We start from the raw sequence: 18,021 nt of genomic DNA, 5'->3' as shown, positions 1-18,021 counted from the left end.
GCACTTGCATTTCTTTAGGTCTTATTTACTTCTTATGGTCATACATAGACACATTTGCAGACTGGATCATTTACGTTGGTCTGAAGCTGGTGCTGTTTTTAACAGATTCTTGATAGTCAGAATTCAATCCAGAATGTCTGTACAGTTGATTTCATACATCTGTTTTTACAAGGTTCACCTGAGAAACTCACTCCAATTCTGCAGTACTGTGTAGCAAAGCCAGCATATTAATAACAAACTTGGCAAGTGTAGGAAATCGTGGCTCTCCACTAAGTGTAGACAAGAACACACTTTTGTGCCAGTATTTATAAGCTGCCATATCCTATCCATGATCCGTTAAGTCAGTCACTTGGTACTGCATAAATTTAATGTCTAGGCTAGCCAGAATATTTTCGAAAACAATCTGTGGGGAAAGCATTGCAAGCTGGAAGATGTCTCCCGAGCTCGCTGTGCTTTGGCTACTTGGTTGAAGAACACATACTAATTTCAGCAAAGTATTGTTAATTAGCACTCTTTTGATACTTTTCACTTCCATCATATAAAAGGTGTAGGTATAGGTCATTCAAGATGATTGGGAAAGCAATAAGCAAAATCATGGAGATTTGTTAGTTATGTCTGGGCTGCTTGCAGTCACACAACCAGGAACAGTGCGTAGCTTGCAGCGGACCTGGAGAAGGGAGAAAAACAGACAGAAAAAGAAGAAAACACACCGCCTCTGGGCCTCCGCGGCAGCAAACACAAGGGTCCATCAGCAAGGACGGGGATACACTGTACGTGGAGCCCCAGTGCACCAGCGCCCAGGGAGACAGTTCCAGAGGAACCGCCCCAGGCAGCCTCCTCCCCAGCCTCAACAGCCCCAGCAGGGGCCCTGAAGGCTTGCGGCCTCAGACCCACTCGTTCGCACAACACCATCTGCACTACTGGCGCAGTTGCACCTCAGACTCCGGGGTGCTCGCCACCGTACACACCAGCTACGCACTGCAATTCTACTCGGGACCTCCTCCCTTCCAAGGGATCATGGTCACATCTGTGAAAGACCCTCTCCAGGTCTTGGCCCTCAAACAAGAGGTAGAAACACTACTTCAAAAACAAGCCATCCGTCTCGTAGAACACACCTCTGAGAGAGGGGTTCTACTCGAGGTATTTCTTGACGCCAAAAAATTAGGCAGACCTGAGACACCTCAATGGGTTCTTGAGGGAGAGGCGGTTCCAGATGGTCACACAACGCCACATCCTCCAGTCTGTCCGTCCAGGCGACAGTGGAACTGAAGGACTTTCTCATTTCACATTCCTATCCGTCCAGTGCACAGGAAATATCTCCGCTTCGCCTTTCAGGGGAGCATCTTCGAGTTCTCTGTGCTACCATTTGGCCTCTCCTTAGCCCCCCGCACATTTTCAAAGTGCATGGATGCCATCCTAGCTCCCTTGCGGCTGTAAGGGATCAGGGTGATGAATTACCTGGACGACTGGCTGATTTGTTCCCAGTCCCAGGAAGGAGCAGTGGTCCACACAGCGATTGTGACGGTGCATCTGTCGAGACTGGGTCTCACCCTCAACAATGCAAAAAGCCAATTAACACCGGTGCAGAGTACGGTCTATTTGGGTCTCCGGCTGGATTCCGTTGCAAAGCGAGCCTACCTGTCGGACGACGGGGTAGCTGCTATTCGCAACTGCCTGACCCAGTTTCATCCAGGGTCCACAGTACAATTAGTGTTGTGCCAGAAACTACTGGGTCTGATGGCTGCAGCGTCCTCAGCCATTCAGCTGGGGTTACTTCACATGCACCCGCTTCAAGAGTGGCTCAATACCTTTCGGCTACACCCCAAGCACGACAGACACCGTCGTCTGACAGTGTCTCGTCTGTGCTGGAATGTGCTACGCTGGTGGAGGCAAGCCCCTCACCTGAGCGAAGGCGTAAGGATGGGAGTTATTTACAACCATCATGTGGTGATGACAGACGCATCCAACTCCAGTTGGGGGTGGTGGTCTGGGCAAGAAGAGGAGTCCGCAGATCCTGGTTGGGCCACTGGACGTCCCTGCACATAAATGCGCTAGAGCCTTTTGGCTACTGATCTGGGCACAGAGGCACCTACTGTCCCTTTGGGCTGTACATCTCCCGGGTGTGGTGAACTGGGCGACGTACCTCCTCTCCAGGGAGGGTCCTCATCTGTCAGAATGGTGACTGCACCCTCAGGTGGTGCAGCGCATTTGGGAACGCTTCAGGGAAGCCCAGGTTGACCTCTTTGGCATGGCATAGATGACCCATTGCCCCGTGGTTCTTCCTCCGAAGCTGTATGCCTGTAAGTGGAAATATTTTCAAAACTGGTGCATGACCGGAGGCCATGATCCCATGTATTACCCTATAGCAGTTATTTTACAGTTTCTGCAAGAACTACTAGAGGCGGGTAAATCCCCCTCTACGTTGAAAGTGTACCTTGCAGCCACATCTGCTTGCCATGTCCCCATCGACTCAGTATTGTTACTAGTTTTGTTACCATTATATTTTCCTTTTCACAATCTGTCTACTGGAGTGTGATTGTGACTTGTTCTTTTTCACTGTTGTGGAGTCATTAATAAAATACTGCCGATATGTGTTTTTGACATTTTATTTTCTATACAGAACATTTACAAATCTAAATAAAGGTGCTTTGTTACAAATAAATAACACCAATCACTGCAAGCATATTTAGCACAAGCCACATTTACATTTTACTTCATTTTTTAGTTCAGAAGAAAGCAATTTATCACATCACATTTCCCAACTAGTTTTTCTTACCCACTTGTACATTTTGTAATGCACACTTTATTACACACCACAAACAACAGGAAAAGGTAACTTAATCAACAATATTGCATCGCTTGTATATTCTTTGGATGCAAATAAAAATACAATATAAATACATCCTAGCCGATTGAAGTTGGTTTACATGGTTTGCACTGAGAGACTGAAGCTAAGTAAACAGGCATCACTTCCTTAGACGTTTTTAACTGATAGGCTATTTAACTGCAATTGTCCTTATTTAAGCATTTTACAATCATCAGGACTTGCATGTATTAACGATCATATCCTTATTGTGGAAGTTTATATAAACATACTTTTATAAATTTATATATATATATATATATATATATATATATATATATATATACAGATGTGCTCAAATTTGTTGGTACCCTTACAGCTCATTGAAATAATGCTTCATTCCTCCTGAAAAGTGATGAAATTAAAAGCTATTTTATCATGTATACTTGCATGCCTTTGGTATGTCATAGAATAAAGCAAAGAAGCTGTGAAAAGAGATGAATTATTGCTTATTCTACAAAGATATTCTAAAATGGCCTGGACACATTTGTTGGTACCCCTTAGAAAAGATAATAAATAACTGGATTATAGTGATATTTCAAACTAATTAGTTTCTTTAATTAGTATCACACATGTCTCCAATCTTGTAATCAGTCATTCAGCCTATTTAAATGGAGAAAAGTAGTCACTGTGCTGTTTGGTATCATTGTGTGCACCACACTGAACATGGACCAGAGAAAGCAAAGGAGAGAGTTGTCTGAGGAGATCAGAAAGAAAATAATAGACAAGCATGGTAAAGGTTACAAGACCATCTCCAAGCAGCTTGATGTTCCTGTGACAACAGTTGCAAATATTATTAATAAGTTTAAGGTCCATGGAACTGTAGCCAGCCTCCCTGGGCACGGCCGCAAGAGGAAAATCGACCCCAGATTGAACAGAAGGATAGTGCGAATGGTAGAAAAAGGATAACCAAGGATAACTGCCAAAGAGATACAAGATGAACTCCAAGGTGAAGGTACGTCAGTTTCTGATCGCACCATCCGTCGCTTTTTGAGCGAAAGTGGGCTCCATGGAAGAAGACCCAGGAGGACTCCACTTTTGACAGAAAAACATAAAAAAGCCAGACTGGAATTTGCTAAAATGCATATTGACAAGCCACAATCCTTCTGGGAGAATGTCCTTTGGACAGATGAGTCAAAACTGGAGCTTTTTGGCAAGTCACATCAGCTCTATGTTCACAGACAAAAAAATGAAGATTTCAAAGAAAAGAACACCATACCTACAGTGAAACATGGAGGAGGCTCGGTTATGTTTTGGGGCTGCTTTGCTGCGCCTGGCACAGGGTGCCTTGAATCTGTGCAGGGCACAATGAAATCTCAACACTATCAAGGCATTCTGGAGCGAAACGTACTGCCCAGTGTCAGAAAGCTCTGTCTCAGTCGCAGGTCATGGGTCCTCCAACAGGATAATGACCCAAAACACACAGCTAAAAGCACCCAAGAATGGGTAAGAACAAAACATTGGACTATTCTGAAGTGGCCTTCTACGAGTCCTGATCTGAATCTAATCGAACACCTATGGAAAGAGCTGAAACTTGCAGTCTGGAGAAGGCACCCATCAAACCTGAGACAGCTGGAGCAGTTTGCTCAGGAAGAGTGGGCCAAACTACCTGTTAACAGGTGCAGAAGTCTCATTGAGAGCTACAGAAAACGTTTGATTGTACTGATTGCCTCTAAAGGTTGTGCAACAAAATATTAGGTTAGTGGTCCCATCATTTCTGTCCATGCCATTTTCATTTGTTTTATTATTTACAATATTATGTTGAATAAAAAATCAAAAGCAAAGTTTGATTTCTATTAAATATGGAATAAACAATGGTGGATGCCAATTACTTTTGTCAGTTTCAAGTTATTTCAGAGAAAATTGTGCATTCTTCGTTTTTTGTGGAGGGGTACCAACAAATTTGAGCACGTCTGTATATATATATATATATATATATATATATATATATAATTTGTTTATTTAGCAGACACCTTTATCCAAGGCGACTTACAGAGACTAGGGTGTGTGAACTATGCATCAGCTGCAGTCACTTACAATTACATCTCACCCGAAAGACGGAGCACAAGGAGGTTAAGTGACTTGCTCAGGGTCACACAATGAGTCAGTGGCTGAGGTGGGATTTGAACTGGGGATCCCTTGGTTACAAGCACTTTTCTTTAACCACTGGACCATACAGCCTCCTATATATATATATATATATATATATATATATATATATATATATATATATATTAAACATAAAAATAAACCACCACGTAAAATGATTACATAAATGATTTTGGAAATGTCTCAGTACTTCATCACAGAACAATTACACTTTATGCTGTGCTTATGCTACCAGGGTTTTACTGGAAGGATTAACCAGACAGTGGTAACATACCATTAATGAAGACTAATTTCTAAACTGTCCATAGTGGCCATTTGGGTTAACGTCTCCAGATTCAGATATGGAACCCAATTTAAACATTTTGAAAGAACTGCTGTATATATTTTGTTTATGTATTTGTGTCTGAATACATATTGCATTTTTGTATGCAATATTTAGTTCCTATGGGCAATAGGAGGCACAATGTACAGCTTAGTGTTTCTTATTACCCCTACAGAACTGTGCCATGATAACCCTATCCCTTATTCGCGTTACAAAGCCATTAAATACAAAAAAAAAAAGTTTTTGATATTTTGTATTTAAAAAATTGTGACAGTGTAATAAACCACGCAAACAGCAACAACTTACTAACAGTGTCTATGGTTCTGCCTTAGATACGGGCATTCAAATAGTAATTATTTCACTACATAACCTCTGGTGGTAGGCTGTTACTTCCATGGAGGTTCACATAAATTAACCCTACCTCTTCTGATACTGTGGTATCAGAAGAGGTAGGGTCTCTCAATCTAAGCATTTTAATACACTATCACTTACAATTCTTTATATTTAAAAAAAAAAAAAAAAAAAAAAAAAAATAGCAATCACACCTATTAAAGGAGATGTCGTCCGTCCGCCCCCCTGCCCCAAAGTGTCTAAAAGAAAGTGTACTGGACCTCAACTGACTCCTACCTGACTAAACTGGTGGAATCTTACACCTTGAATGTAATGGATTATAGATTGAAGAAGCTTTAAACATACTGTGCATTATAATGCACACTTTATTACACACCACAAACAAAAGGAAAAGGTCACTTAATCAACAATATTGCATCGCTTGTATATTCTTTGTATGCATTATTATCAAATATTTACACATTAATAAATACTGTATAATTTACCAGGTTGGCTTAAACATTTGACATTCTATTAACCTAAAATAAATTACCATTTTAAAACAATAAATACAACGATAATTACAGACTGTACAAATACAATGTATCCTTTTTTTCACACCAGGCTTTTCTCTTGGTTAAATGACAGTAATTTAGAATTGATAACAGTCAACTAAAATGGGTGTACACGTAACTGATTTTGACCCGTCTGCCAAATGTGATGAAATTGGAGGTGTAGGGAAGACCCTGCCAGCTTCCTTGATCATTAGAGAAGCGCCTATATTTTTTGTATGTATGTGTATACATGCACAATCACAACTGCAATGACCTTTGTGCCCTTGCTTTGGAAAGTAATCCTTTAGTGTCTACAAACGCAACCAAATATATATATATATATATATATATATATATATATATATATATATATATATATATATATATATATATATATATATATTCCTTTCTCGTCTAATCTATGCATTTCATAGGCCCATGAAGCGCTTCATATAATGAACATAATAATAAAAAGTACCCCTGCTAACATGGTGAATTTTGGGGCTCAGTGTATTTTTATAGCTCACTGTGATGCACATACTGGATCCAGTTTGTCAGGTTTGGCAGATAGACCAAAAACACCTGTGGGTATCCTGTGAAAGTTTACATCTGACCTTGTTTTTCACTTGATACACATTTCAAAATCTCAAATTAATTAATTTAGGAGGAAAATGTAATTAATACTGATGGCTGGCCACTAATCCGCTTACTACTTTTCTTGGCTCTGCATTGGCAAAAACTTGAATGATATGACAAATATAACAAATAACAAATATCAAGTGTACAACTGCTACCAGGAAACACAAGCTCCATGGTTATCCGTGGACGAATTAATTGTGCTGTTTTCACAGTAAGAGCTTCCTGGCACTGAGTGGAATTCAACAATACAATTATTTAAATAGGTATCAACCAAGGGCTGTATGCAGCCAGTGTTACTATTATGGTATTAGCATTCTTTTGAGATATAACATTGCTATCACAATTCAAAAGAAAAGTGTTACACAATATATTTTTTGTTTAATAAGGGTGAGTATATGCCTTTATTCAATCACAATGGGCAAGCATGGTTTGCTTTAATATAATATCTGATCATGTTTCTCACAGAACAGCAAAAAATGAATATGTTCTCATATATAATATTTAAATGTGTGGTGGTGTATATCTGTGTTCGCCTGCGATTAACCTTAAGGAGACGTTCAAGGTTCTGCCAATACGTGGTTGCTGGTCTGTCTTAATGTCTTAATGTAAGGTAGTATCTGAAAGATTACGGCATGTCCAGGATTAGCAGAGTCCTCCAGAGTACTCATCATCTTCCTGCTCCACCCTTGAGCCCCCAGCTCCATTCTTGGGAGTTTCAGGAGATTTCTTCTTGGTGCCTCCTCCTGGGACCTTTAAACTCAGAGCCAATTTGGCATACTGCAAGAAATAAGGTCGAGGTTTAGTTACAGACCTTGTGAGACAATATACAGCCCTCACTTTTCAATGCAATTGTGCAGTATAACCTGTCATACACGATTTAATTGGTTCCAGGGGTTAATCGGACACATGAAAACATTATATCTCAGGGACACTTATCCTACTACATTGCAGTTGCTTTATAAATGAAGAATTAAAAATGTCAGGTACAGCAGTGTGTCTAAAACACAAAAGTACAGAACTGCAGCGCTCCAGATAAGTTTTTGGTCACAGAGTAATTTACTCTCTAATTTAGACACTGTGGAAAGACAGCACTAATGCTGTCTTTCCACAGCACTGATCATTTGCTTAATTAGACCTTTTTAATTTTCAGCTCTGTTTAAGAGCTGAAAATTAAAAAGGTCTAATTAAGCAAATGATCAGTTCAATTAAGGGTCTGGTTTAGTAATGGAGAGCTCAGTTGAAATGAAAACCAGCACACAGGGGTCCCTGAGGACCAGGATTGAGAACCACTGCTCTCAATCACTGCAGGAAGAGCAATTTATATATTTTATATATATATACTATATATATATATATATATATATATATATATATATATATATATATATATAATAAAAATAAATAAAAAAAAAACATAACAAGTGCTTTGGCTTTTCTGTTCCGTACTGCTTCATGCATTGTTTTTGCTGTGTTACCTGTTTCACAATGTGGGCAATAATCCCTATACCATCAGTGCACTAGAGTGGACATTTTGAAAAGAGCTTTGAAACAGACTTTAAAGTTATAAGTGTAAAACATTGTCAGGATGTTAACAATAAAAATAAAAACTTCAGGTATGTTATTTAAACAGTTGGGCATGTGTAACGCTATATTTTTGAGAACCCTACTATTCTTTAAATCGCATGCTAAGTAGCACTGGTGGAAAGCAAGTGTTATGAACCGAGATACTACTTATAAAAACTGCTAAAAAGTAAACAGTTTTAGCAACACATGGGAACATGTAACACAATAAAATAAAAAGGTCCTTATGTATCCTTTAAATTTAATCAAATGCTCCATCTGGATTCGTCCTGAATTTTTTTTTTTTTTTATATTACAGAAAAACCCTGATTCTGGAACACATATTTATTTTATTTTCGTAGAAGACAGTAAGAGGAATCCAGTGGCATATACTGTATGTGTTATTTAAGTTGAATTAACTGTATGATGCTCCTCCAGCATTTTTTTTTTTTTTTTTTTTGTAATATTACCTGGCCAAAAGTTTTGCATCACCCTACAGAATTAACTCATTTTGCTTTATAAAGTCGAACGAAACCTGCTGAATAATGTTAGGATAACATATTGAATTACATACCATTTTGCCGTTTTCTGTGTACTTGACGAAAAACTAACAACATTTTTAAAATGTGACATTTTGAAATCCAACATGAAATACTGTACCACGATTATGGCTTCCGGTAGACTTTTGCAATATAATTTTGTAGTTTCTTGGATTAGATGATGTTAAATCAAATATTTAAAAAAAAAGTATTAATGTCTCAATCTTAAAATTTTAGGCGATGCAGAAATATACTGCATTGATGGAAGAAAGAAAAATAAATAAATAAAAAATACGTTGTTTCATGGAAGCATAGCTTGTATATCAGCTTGGTCAGTCCCTCCACGTTTTCTGAGTGCAGGATAAAGGCTATCTTCTCCATGCTTCCTCTGTCTCAGCTCCTTGCTCAAGCTGTGCAGCAAAATTGCTATGCGTATTCTTTATGGAATTAAATATCATACGTAATCCATATCTTTTTTACTATGTAAAACACCAATTACACAGCTTATCTGGAGCACTGACTGCATGTATACTACACATATAAAATGAGAATTATTACTGTTGGAGAACATGAATTAACCATTAAATAAGTATTGCGTAGCAGTTTGCTATGCATGTGTACTGGCAGAGCTACATACTTTATTTTCTGAAAAGCAACTAACATTGGAGATAGCAGACTGCTAGTTCCAAAATGCACGTACTGCTGATAATTGATGAGGGCCAGAGTCACCGACTGGGCCTACAGCTTACTTGTCCAGCTTTGACTACAAGCAGGCAATAAATAACAGCACTATGGGCTGGAAGGTGCCCAGGCTCTAAGAAGATTTTTCAGACAATGAATAGCAGTGCTACTGGACTGCCAGGACCCCAAGTACGGAAGAGAGTCATGGAGACTTCACTCTAAAGAGATACCAGAGCATTGGACCAGAAGGGACTCCAGCGCTTTACAGACACCTGGAGAACACATCTGGCCTAAATTAGCAAAAAGCCAGAAAGGTCAAATGCGAGTTCAGAGTTAGTCACACTACAAGCTACACACACACAAAAACTCACACACACTTATGTACACAACACTAGTCACATGGGACACGGACCCTGAAACAGCCATAAATCAGCCGGCTGTAGTTTTGCACGATTGGCCCATGGCCAGGACTGGGGAGGGGAAACCCAATCTGGGCTTTGCTATAAAAATGTAATGTGCCTTTTGTTCATTGAATCTTTCTTTGAATCCTTTCTTGGGCCTGAGAAGGAATCCTTTCTTGGGCCTGAGAAGGAACCCGATTCCCTGCATATATTAAAAACCCTAACATTTATTGAAGAAATGGAGTCTGCGCATTTTCTTAAATCTGCTTACTCACTTTTTAAGTTACATCAATTACAAAACAAACCACTGTAATACAGTATTTGGCAATTTACAAAACAGCAGCCACAAACAGTTTTTACCGTACTCTCTCAGGGTTTTTTTTGCACCCGAGACAGAAATGACATTTTAAAAAAACGAGAACAACAAAACAGCACAGACAAACACAAATTGGTTTTGGAGGTTGGCAAAAAAATCTTATTTCATCTTTTTAACTGTTCAGGAATTATATGAATCCCTTGATTTCTTATTTTCTTTTATTGAACATGGTTCAACTGGGCAGTTTGTTTTACGTGAAGTAGCAGCATGTAAAAAGTAAAACTGAATTCCCAAATGCTTTGTCTGCAACTACATTCATTCTGTCCTGCTAAGAACTGAATTTACTGCTGTAGACCCATAATAAATTGTGCATTGATCAGTTTCCATCTGCACCATTCAATTGGTAGCAACATGTGTAAATGAAACATGCCAGAGGTCCATCAGTATGTAGATGGCTTTGTATCTTAAAGGATCGGATATGATAGGTTCTTCTGTAATTGCTTAAAAGAGAACATTGGTTATGGATAAACTGACAAGCTGAATCATTTAATTTGACAGTATGCACTTTTACACTAGAACTACCAGACCGGTAAATTTACCGTTACATAGAAAACAATTGTATTTTGCTTAGACAGTACATACGGTATTTTATTTTATTATTTGTATTTATCAGTCAGGACTGTGCCGGCGATGTATTGAACTGTGATTAGATCAGTCTGCAGCCCTTTCATGAATGGCTTCTTGTAATCTAAAGTGTCTATTGTAATTCAATCTGCCTTTTGTAGTGTCTACTGTCTGTTACGTAAGCAGTTATCTTTTGTAAATCAGGCATGTGTCTGTCTGTCATCTCCTGTGATCTATGTGTTTTACAATGTATTGTATTGAACCCACAACCCTCTGGTTAAGAGTCCAGAGCCCTAACCACTACTCCACACTGCTGCCCTACTCTTATTCTTTACAACGAATGTACAGGCAAGAAAATAACAAAGAAATTATATATTGCAGCTAGCCGAAGAACTTCACCAGAAGCATTTTGAACAGAACAAGAGTGCAAAGCAGGTACCCGCAGCTGAAGGTAGTGACCCTGGTGCCAGCTGCAAGCGACGACAATGCCAGGGTGCCAAATGCAATGGTAACAAGACCCTTGATAGCTGTGCCCAATGCACAAAGGCAATGTGTGGAAGTGCACTGCAACATCTGTGTGGATTGGGCAAACACTTAGGCTTCTTTGATAACATGTTGTGCTGTTGCGATTGTAAATAAACCCATTTATGTTCAAATGTTTGTTGTATAGTTTTGTATATAAATAATATACAGAGTAAAAGTTGACCTTGTGTAAAAGTCGACCCCCCCATTTTGAGGGCGAGACTCGAGTTTCATTTTTTCCCCCCCCTAAATATATGTATTAGATATTCTGATGCTGTTTGAGCAGCAGATTTTCAAAAATAACAATTTTTTAAGCACTTCTACCTAGAACCACCAGATGCATCATTTTACAATACGGTACATGTTTTTGTTTTTTTTTTTTCTTTTTTGTATAGCCTACAATAGTATTATTTTAGTATACAAGCCCCACCCCTTCCTTCTTAGCCCACACGGAAGTATGTATTTCAATGGAACGTGGGGGGTGGTGTGCTCTGACTAATTCAATGAAACTGCGTCTGTGTTTTACGTGACAGCTCCTGGATGTAAACAAACCTGGGATTAATTTTTTTATATACAGACAATGTCACAGAATTGTTTTCGCCAAACTTTGAGATGTCTGTGTTTTGATTTGAGAGAAATTAGAAGCATTTGCTCTGGCAACAATGGAGGTGCTGCTGTTTCCCACAGAAGCACTTTGCTGCAGGGTCACGCAATAGAAAAGGTAATGTTATTATTATTATTATTATTATTATTATTATTATTATTATTATTACTACTATTATTATTAAGCCCCTCCATAGCGTTCATGCTGCTGCCGGTCATCGCAATCAGCAAATATAGGCTTTTAATATAAATGATAGATCAGCTCATATGTTTGCTAGTGTATCAGTCGACCCCCCCTCCCCCCAAACTTCAGGATTGTGTTTTGGGTTTAAATTTCTCGACTTATACTCGAGCAAAAACGGTATTTCTTTTCAAATCGTTTTTTGCAGTTGCGTTTTATATAATATGTCTGTATATAAACCCATTTCTGTTCAAATGTTCATTTATTTACAATGTTTCGGTTGTGCAGATGTTTTATATGATGTGCCTGAATAAAACTACGACTTATATCCGATTGTTTGTCCTTCTGTTGTAATATTTACGTTGTTTTTAATACGGCGGTCAAATTAACTGCTCATGGTAGTTCTAGGTATGTGTATAACTCCAGTAGCTCTGGTGTTAACACATTCTGGACCAGGCTTTATGTCCAGCCATTATAAATCTTTGTTTTGTTTTTTAAAATCAGCATTAGCTAGACTGCCCTTACCCCTTTCTACTGGAACTTTAGCAGTCTTGAAATTCCAAAACTTACGTCATTGTCCATGTACTTGACTAGAGGAGAGTTACACACGGAATACACTTGGTCCTCGTCTTGCTGATCATAGCCTTCTAAAAGCTTCTCCATTGCACCACAGTCTTCACTGCTGTTGAACCCTGGGATACTGACAAGGAAAAGTAATAATATTTAATTGAAAATGTATCGGTGGTGCTACATTTACAGCTGAATTATAGAAAACCCATGAAAGCCCCCCCCCCCCCCCACCACCACCCACTGGATTAATGCCTTCCCTTTACCCATGTCTCCAGAAATATTAATTTGCTGTAGAAGAAGAAGAAGCTACTTGCCTGTAGCTTTCTCTGACACATCTGTCTGCTGCAACGAAGTCATTTCTGTGAAGGTGAACAAGCACTTGTGCAATTGTTTTCTACGAAAGGAAAATACAACAGGTAATAAAATCAAGCAGTATCACATGCTTTTTAAAAAAAGGTTTTCGAAATGTTAGTTATGTTATATACACTTGACAATATCTGAGGAATGTAATAAACAGGCTGCCAGGTATCCTTACGTTGTTCATTTAGTTTTGTAACTTTAAAAAGGTGTTTTTCTCTTTCGATTAAAAAAATCCATGTTTTTTATTGCAAAACAGCATTCCTCTATGATCTCTTCAGTATTAGACAATTAAACTATGTATTTTATCTATTTCAATAACATAAAACTTTATACAGGTAGTAACTTTGTTAGCAAGGAAATAAACAGAAGTGGATCCATTTTTATTTGTATTCATCATTCATGATGTGTTAATCAAATAAAAAATGCTACTCATTTGCTCTGCAAACACTTTTTCCTGCCCATCAAAGAATTAACTGAATTAACCTCCTACGTCTGGTTTCGCAGTCACTGACTAACACTAATCTCAGACTGTGTTACTTAAGGTAACATGAGGTAGTCCAGGGTTCGTGCTAATCAGAAACTGTGAAACCAGCCATTCACATTAAAAAGGTTACAATTGATTTGAACATTGTCAAGCTATTGTTATAATCTGCAGCAGTTTTGATTTTACTTTACCTTAAAGCATGTAGGATAATTTTCTATTTCTTTATATATGTCCTTCTCTTTCTGTATGGATGCAGCAGCTTCATCAAATCTGTAAACATAAGAAAATACATTTATGGAAATACAGAACTTATTTAAGCATTACAGTATAGAGAACCAAAAAAAATAATATGGATAATTTAAGGAAGCTCTACCTGCGAGCCCTGACCAGCAGTCGGGAGGCTTTTCCCAATAGTTCCACCGCCTGCCGTAAACGATCTTCATTCTAAAAAATACAACACATGAGTTCTGAAACAGTCTTAAATAATGCTAGCCAAACCCTTTATTTTTCACAAAGGACGTAAGGGACAGACATAAGTAACTTCTGACACTCTATACACAAATTTCTCCTGAAGTGCAAATCTGTAGGTTAACCATGAATTAGCATGCTTGTGAGTAAGTGTGGTAAATATATGGCTGAACTTACTTCAAATACAGACGCAGCCTGTTGATAAAGTTCCACTGCCTTTTCCAGGTTTACAGGCTCTATCAATCTGAAACAGAAAAATACTTGGTTAGGGGTCATCTCCAATTAGTCTCTGATGAATATTTGATGTATTTAGTACAGGATCAACACAAACAGGTTTGTATGCATTTTACTATTCCAAAGTTGTTAGTTACACCCTTAGTAAGTGTTCAAATTGTGAAAAAACATTTTTGCCAGATATTCTACCAAGCTGCTAACATGGCTAAGTTATGATCTCCAGTTACATTGTGTTAAGCAAGTGCCTCATAAAACCAAGAAAATGTTAAATGATTTCTAAACACAGCAGGAACCGAATACTGTATGTCACACAATTACATTCTGACTTACTTGCCAGCCCGATCCAATGCCATTGCAGCAGTGTCTGGTGTACCATTCTCCACATACATCATGCTTGCTTTCTCAATATACTGAATTGCTTCAGGCATTCGTTGCATCTCCTGCAAGGAACAGATTACACAGCTTGATCTTGGTTTAGCATACATAGCTAGCAATGCTAAATGTATGTTTTACTAAATAATTTAAACACATGTGATTCATCTCAGAAAACAATTGGATATTACCAAGCCAATGAAGCCTGGAGGCAAGGGCCAAGCCTGGTAAGTGTCTGCCTGAACCCATGAAGTGCAATGAGGTAAACTATCCCCAGTCTCTCTTCCTCTTTAATAATGTGGGACTGCAGGCCATTGCATCCCTGTGGGTCTCCAGTCAAGATAGGCAACTTGGCTTAAGCAGCAGTCAAAACTACGCTTGCATGACTCACCTTGCACTCCAAGGCACAGTGCTTTTAAAAAGGTCTCACTGAGGACCCTATATTTACCCATTTCAAACAGTAATTCAAAAGCACCAACCTTTAACATCATGCCAGCTTGTTCAATTGCTCTGTGAAAAATAAAATGTAAACATATGAGATAAAAGGGGTTAACCTTTCACACAAAAATAAATTTCATAAATTATTGTATACAGTAATTTGAGAACTAACAACATTGTAATACTTACTTTGCAGCATGGAAAAGACTGGAAAAGACGTTAAGGAAAATAACGGCAAACAACACAATACAATATACAGAATAACAGTCAATGACATTTTACACAACACACTGTTTTTAAACTGTATTTAAAGGATACGCTCTGTTATCTGTATGTGCCTGGGCTTCACTCAGGTAGGCTTCTTTTGCTTGATCTAATTGTTTTGCATTTTTAAAAGCAACAGCTGTTTAAAAGAGAAGAGACAAAAGTCATATTTAACAAAACACATTGGACAGTTTGTTATGTTTCTTTGTTCAGTCAGAACAGCTTCAGACTAATCTATAGTTGTCACCACCAGAGAGAATTCTTTGTGTAAAGTAGTGAAAGACACTACAAATATTAACCATGAATAAGAAAGAACTGGGAAAGCTTAAGACGTGCCAAAACAGCAACTAGTTTTTTTTTGTTGTTGTTGTTTTTTAAATATGCTTTATTAAACCTCTGTGCTTTACACGGTGCTTTGTTACACTTTTCTATGTGTTTTAGATGGAGTGTCCAGGGTCGTTGTGTGATCATAGTAGATAAAAAAAAAAAACACACAAAGTAAAGATACAGCACCAAGAAGGCTCCTCACAAAGTGCCAAAGAACTAGAAACGTCTAATAGAACTGGAGTTGTGGAGATTAACAGAATATTCACTAAGGACCAGTAACTACAATATTTTGGTCCAAAATAGTCTAGTACTAGGTTAACACTAATATGATAATATGTCTACCTAACAAAAACATAATGTGCAATCTTTCACAAAATCAATTTGTCAGGTTTTCTGACCTGCTTTTGCATACTCTGAAGCTGCACTGTCATAGTCGGGTTTCCACTTCATGAAACTGGTTTTTAAGCTGTGGTTGAAAAAGAAAAAAAGATGTTCAGAAAACATTATTTAGGTACAGAAATAAACAATATTATATATAATTTCTAGAGGTGTAACTATAGACTACTCAGGTCGCGATGTGATATGTATCATGATACATGGGATGGTCCTGATAGGTTGTCTGTATGGTGCATAATAATAATAATAATAATAATAATAATAATAATAATAATAATAATATCAACTGATCATTTAATGGACTGTTTTGTTTAAAGACATAAAGAAAATTAGAGGAAAGTATGCATTCACAATGAATTCGATATGTCATGTAAATTCAGCAAAACAATGAATCGTTACATCCATAATCTAAACAATTGAGCTCTTTTCATATTTTACATATAACTCACTAAAGGGCATTAGTCAGGTCTAAGAATTATAATGATAAGCTTAGGCCAACTGTCTGTGTAATCTAAAGCCTTCCTGGTCAGAGAAACATGTATTGATAACTCTGATCGTATATCTTTCTCCTTTAAAGAACTAATTTATTGTATGAAACATATCCCTAAATAGATTACTGGATTGTAATATTACAATCCTTCAACATCAAAAAAAATTAAATAAAGAATAATAAGGCTTTCGTCTAGACCCCCCTCCCCCAAAACATCAGCTGCTTTGAGTCATGTCACGCTGTTCTCTGGGAGTTGTAGGTCTTTTTTTCATATGGACAAGCAAAATATTAAGCAAGAAACCACAATTCCTAGAATCCTTTACAACTGGTGCGCAACCGATTACGTCTCTAAACCAATCAGAACTCGACATTATTAACAGAACCCCTTTCACTAAAATACAAAAACAAACAAACAAAAAAAAAAAACCGGAGAACAGTTTTAATATAACGCTTAGTTGTCATTAATACAAAATGTGTTATAATTGTAAAATGTGTAAATGTTATTTACATAGCAAGCGTTTGTCTGTTTAATGATAGCCACGTCTGGTGACAGCGCAGAAGAACGAGCAGCAGCAAAGGTTGTTCAAGATAAATTTGTAAACAAAAAATAATAAACCAGTAAAATGTAGCGTTGCTTACTATTTTTCAGCTTTGGCGATATGTTCGTGGGCTTCGTTTATCTTCTGGGCTGCCATGGTTCCGCGGTTCCGCGGTTCTGCTTTTCTATAACAAACAACAAGGAAATATCCTATTTCAATGCCAATGTATATGCGGTTTCAGAGAGATGCAGTCAGATTAGTGCGGCTACACTTCCTCACTGGCTGTGACTACGGGTACCCGTGAGGTGCTGCATTGCGCATCGCCGCCGCCTATATTTCTTTCACACACATACTATACTGTACTGTACTGTATTTAAATGTGTTGCACTGCGAATTATTGTTTTGGCTGCAACACCTACACATTGAATTGTAATGTGGTAAAATGATAAGTAAAACATATGAAAAATATACCTGCTTTAAAATTAGGCAATGGATGAATATAAATATATATATATATATATATATATATATATATATATATATATATATATATATATATATATATATATATATATATATATGAATGTATAAATACCAAAATATGAATGTTTTGTTTAATGCACGTAGGTCTTTGAAAGTCCTGTATAACATCACAATGCATCAAATTAATAATCATTGCGTTTCTCGTCTAATAATAGAGGAGAATTGTTTATTAAAATAATATATTATGAATGCTCAAATGTATAGGTGTCACAACAAATGAAATAATTCCATAAAGCACACCTGTCATGCAGTTTTCAAAGAAGTATTTTATTATACCTCTCTCTCTCTCTCT

At 37.6% G+C, this 18,021-nt stretch overlaps 1 protein-coding gene across 2 annotated transcripts; it reads right to left on the bottom strand.

Moving 5' to 3' along the window:
• Positions 1-5,992: 5,992 nt before the first annotated feature.
• LOC117400712 (gamma-soluble NSF attachment protein-like) lies at positions 5,993-17,510 on the bottom strand. 2 transcript variants are annotated; one of them, XR_009328409.1, is made up of 13 exons: positions 17,287-17,510; positions 16,160-16,227; positions 15,489-15,573; positions 15,360-15,377; positions 15,212-15,242; positions 14,691-14,800; positions 14,304-14,370; positions 14,032-14,102; positions 13,850-13,928; positions 13,129-13,208; positions 12,815-12,944; positions 9,212-9,353; positions 7,455-7,594 (listed from the first exon to the last, which is right to left on the bottom strand). XR_009328409.1 is itself a non-coding variant. In XM_034000993.3 (12 exons), the coding sequence occupies exons 1-12, from the start codon at positions 17,340-17,342 to the stop codon at positions 7,460-7,462; spliced, it is 930 nt and encodes a 309-aa protein (XP_033856884.1). In that variant the 5' UTR covers positions 17,343-17,510; the 3' UTR covers positions 5,993-7,459. The 2 variants fall into 2 exon arrangements, 1 of the variants encoding a protein (XP_033856884.1); XM_034000993.3 differs by lacking the exon at positions 9,212-9,353 and having other exon boundaries at positions 5,993-7,594.
• Between the last annotated feature and the right edge of the window lie 511 nt (positions 17,511-18,021).

Source organism: Acipenser ruthenus, chromosome 4 (genome assembly GCF_902713425.1).
Source record: "Acipenser ruthenus chromosome 4, fAciRut3.2 maternal haplotype, whole genome shotgun sequence".
Lineage (NCBI taxonomy): Eukaryota > Metazoa > Chordata > Actinopteri > Acipenseriformes > Acipenseridae > Acipenser > Acipenser ruthenus.
The sequence above is the reverse complement of the archived record's forward strand: the minus strand, read 5'-3'. Positions and strand labels throughout refer to the sequence as shown.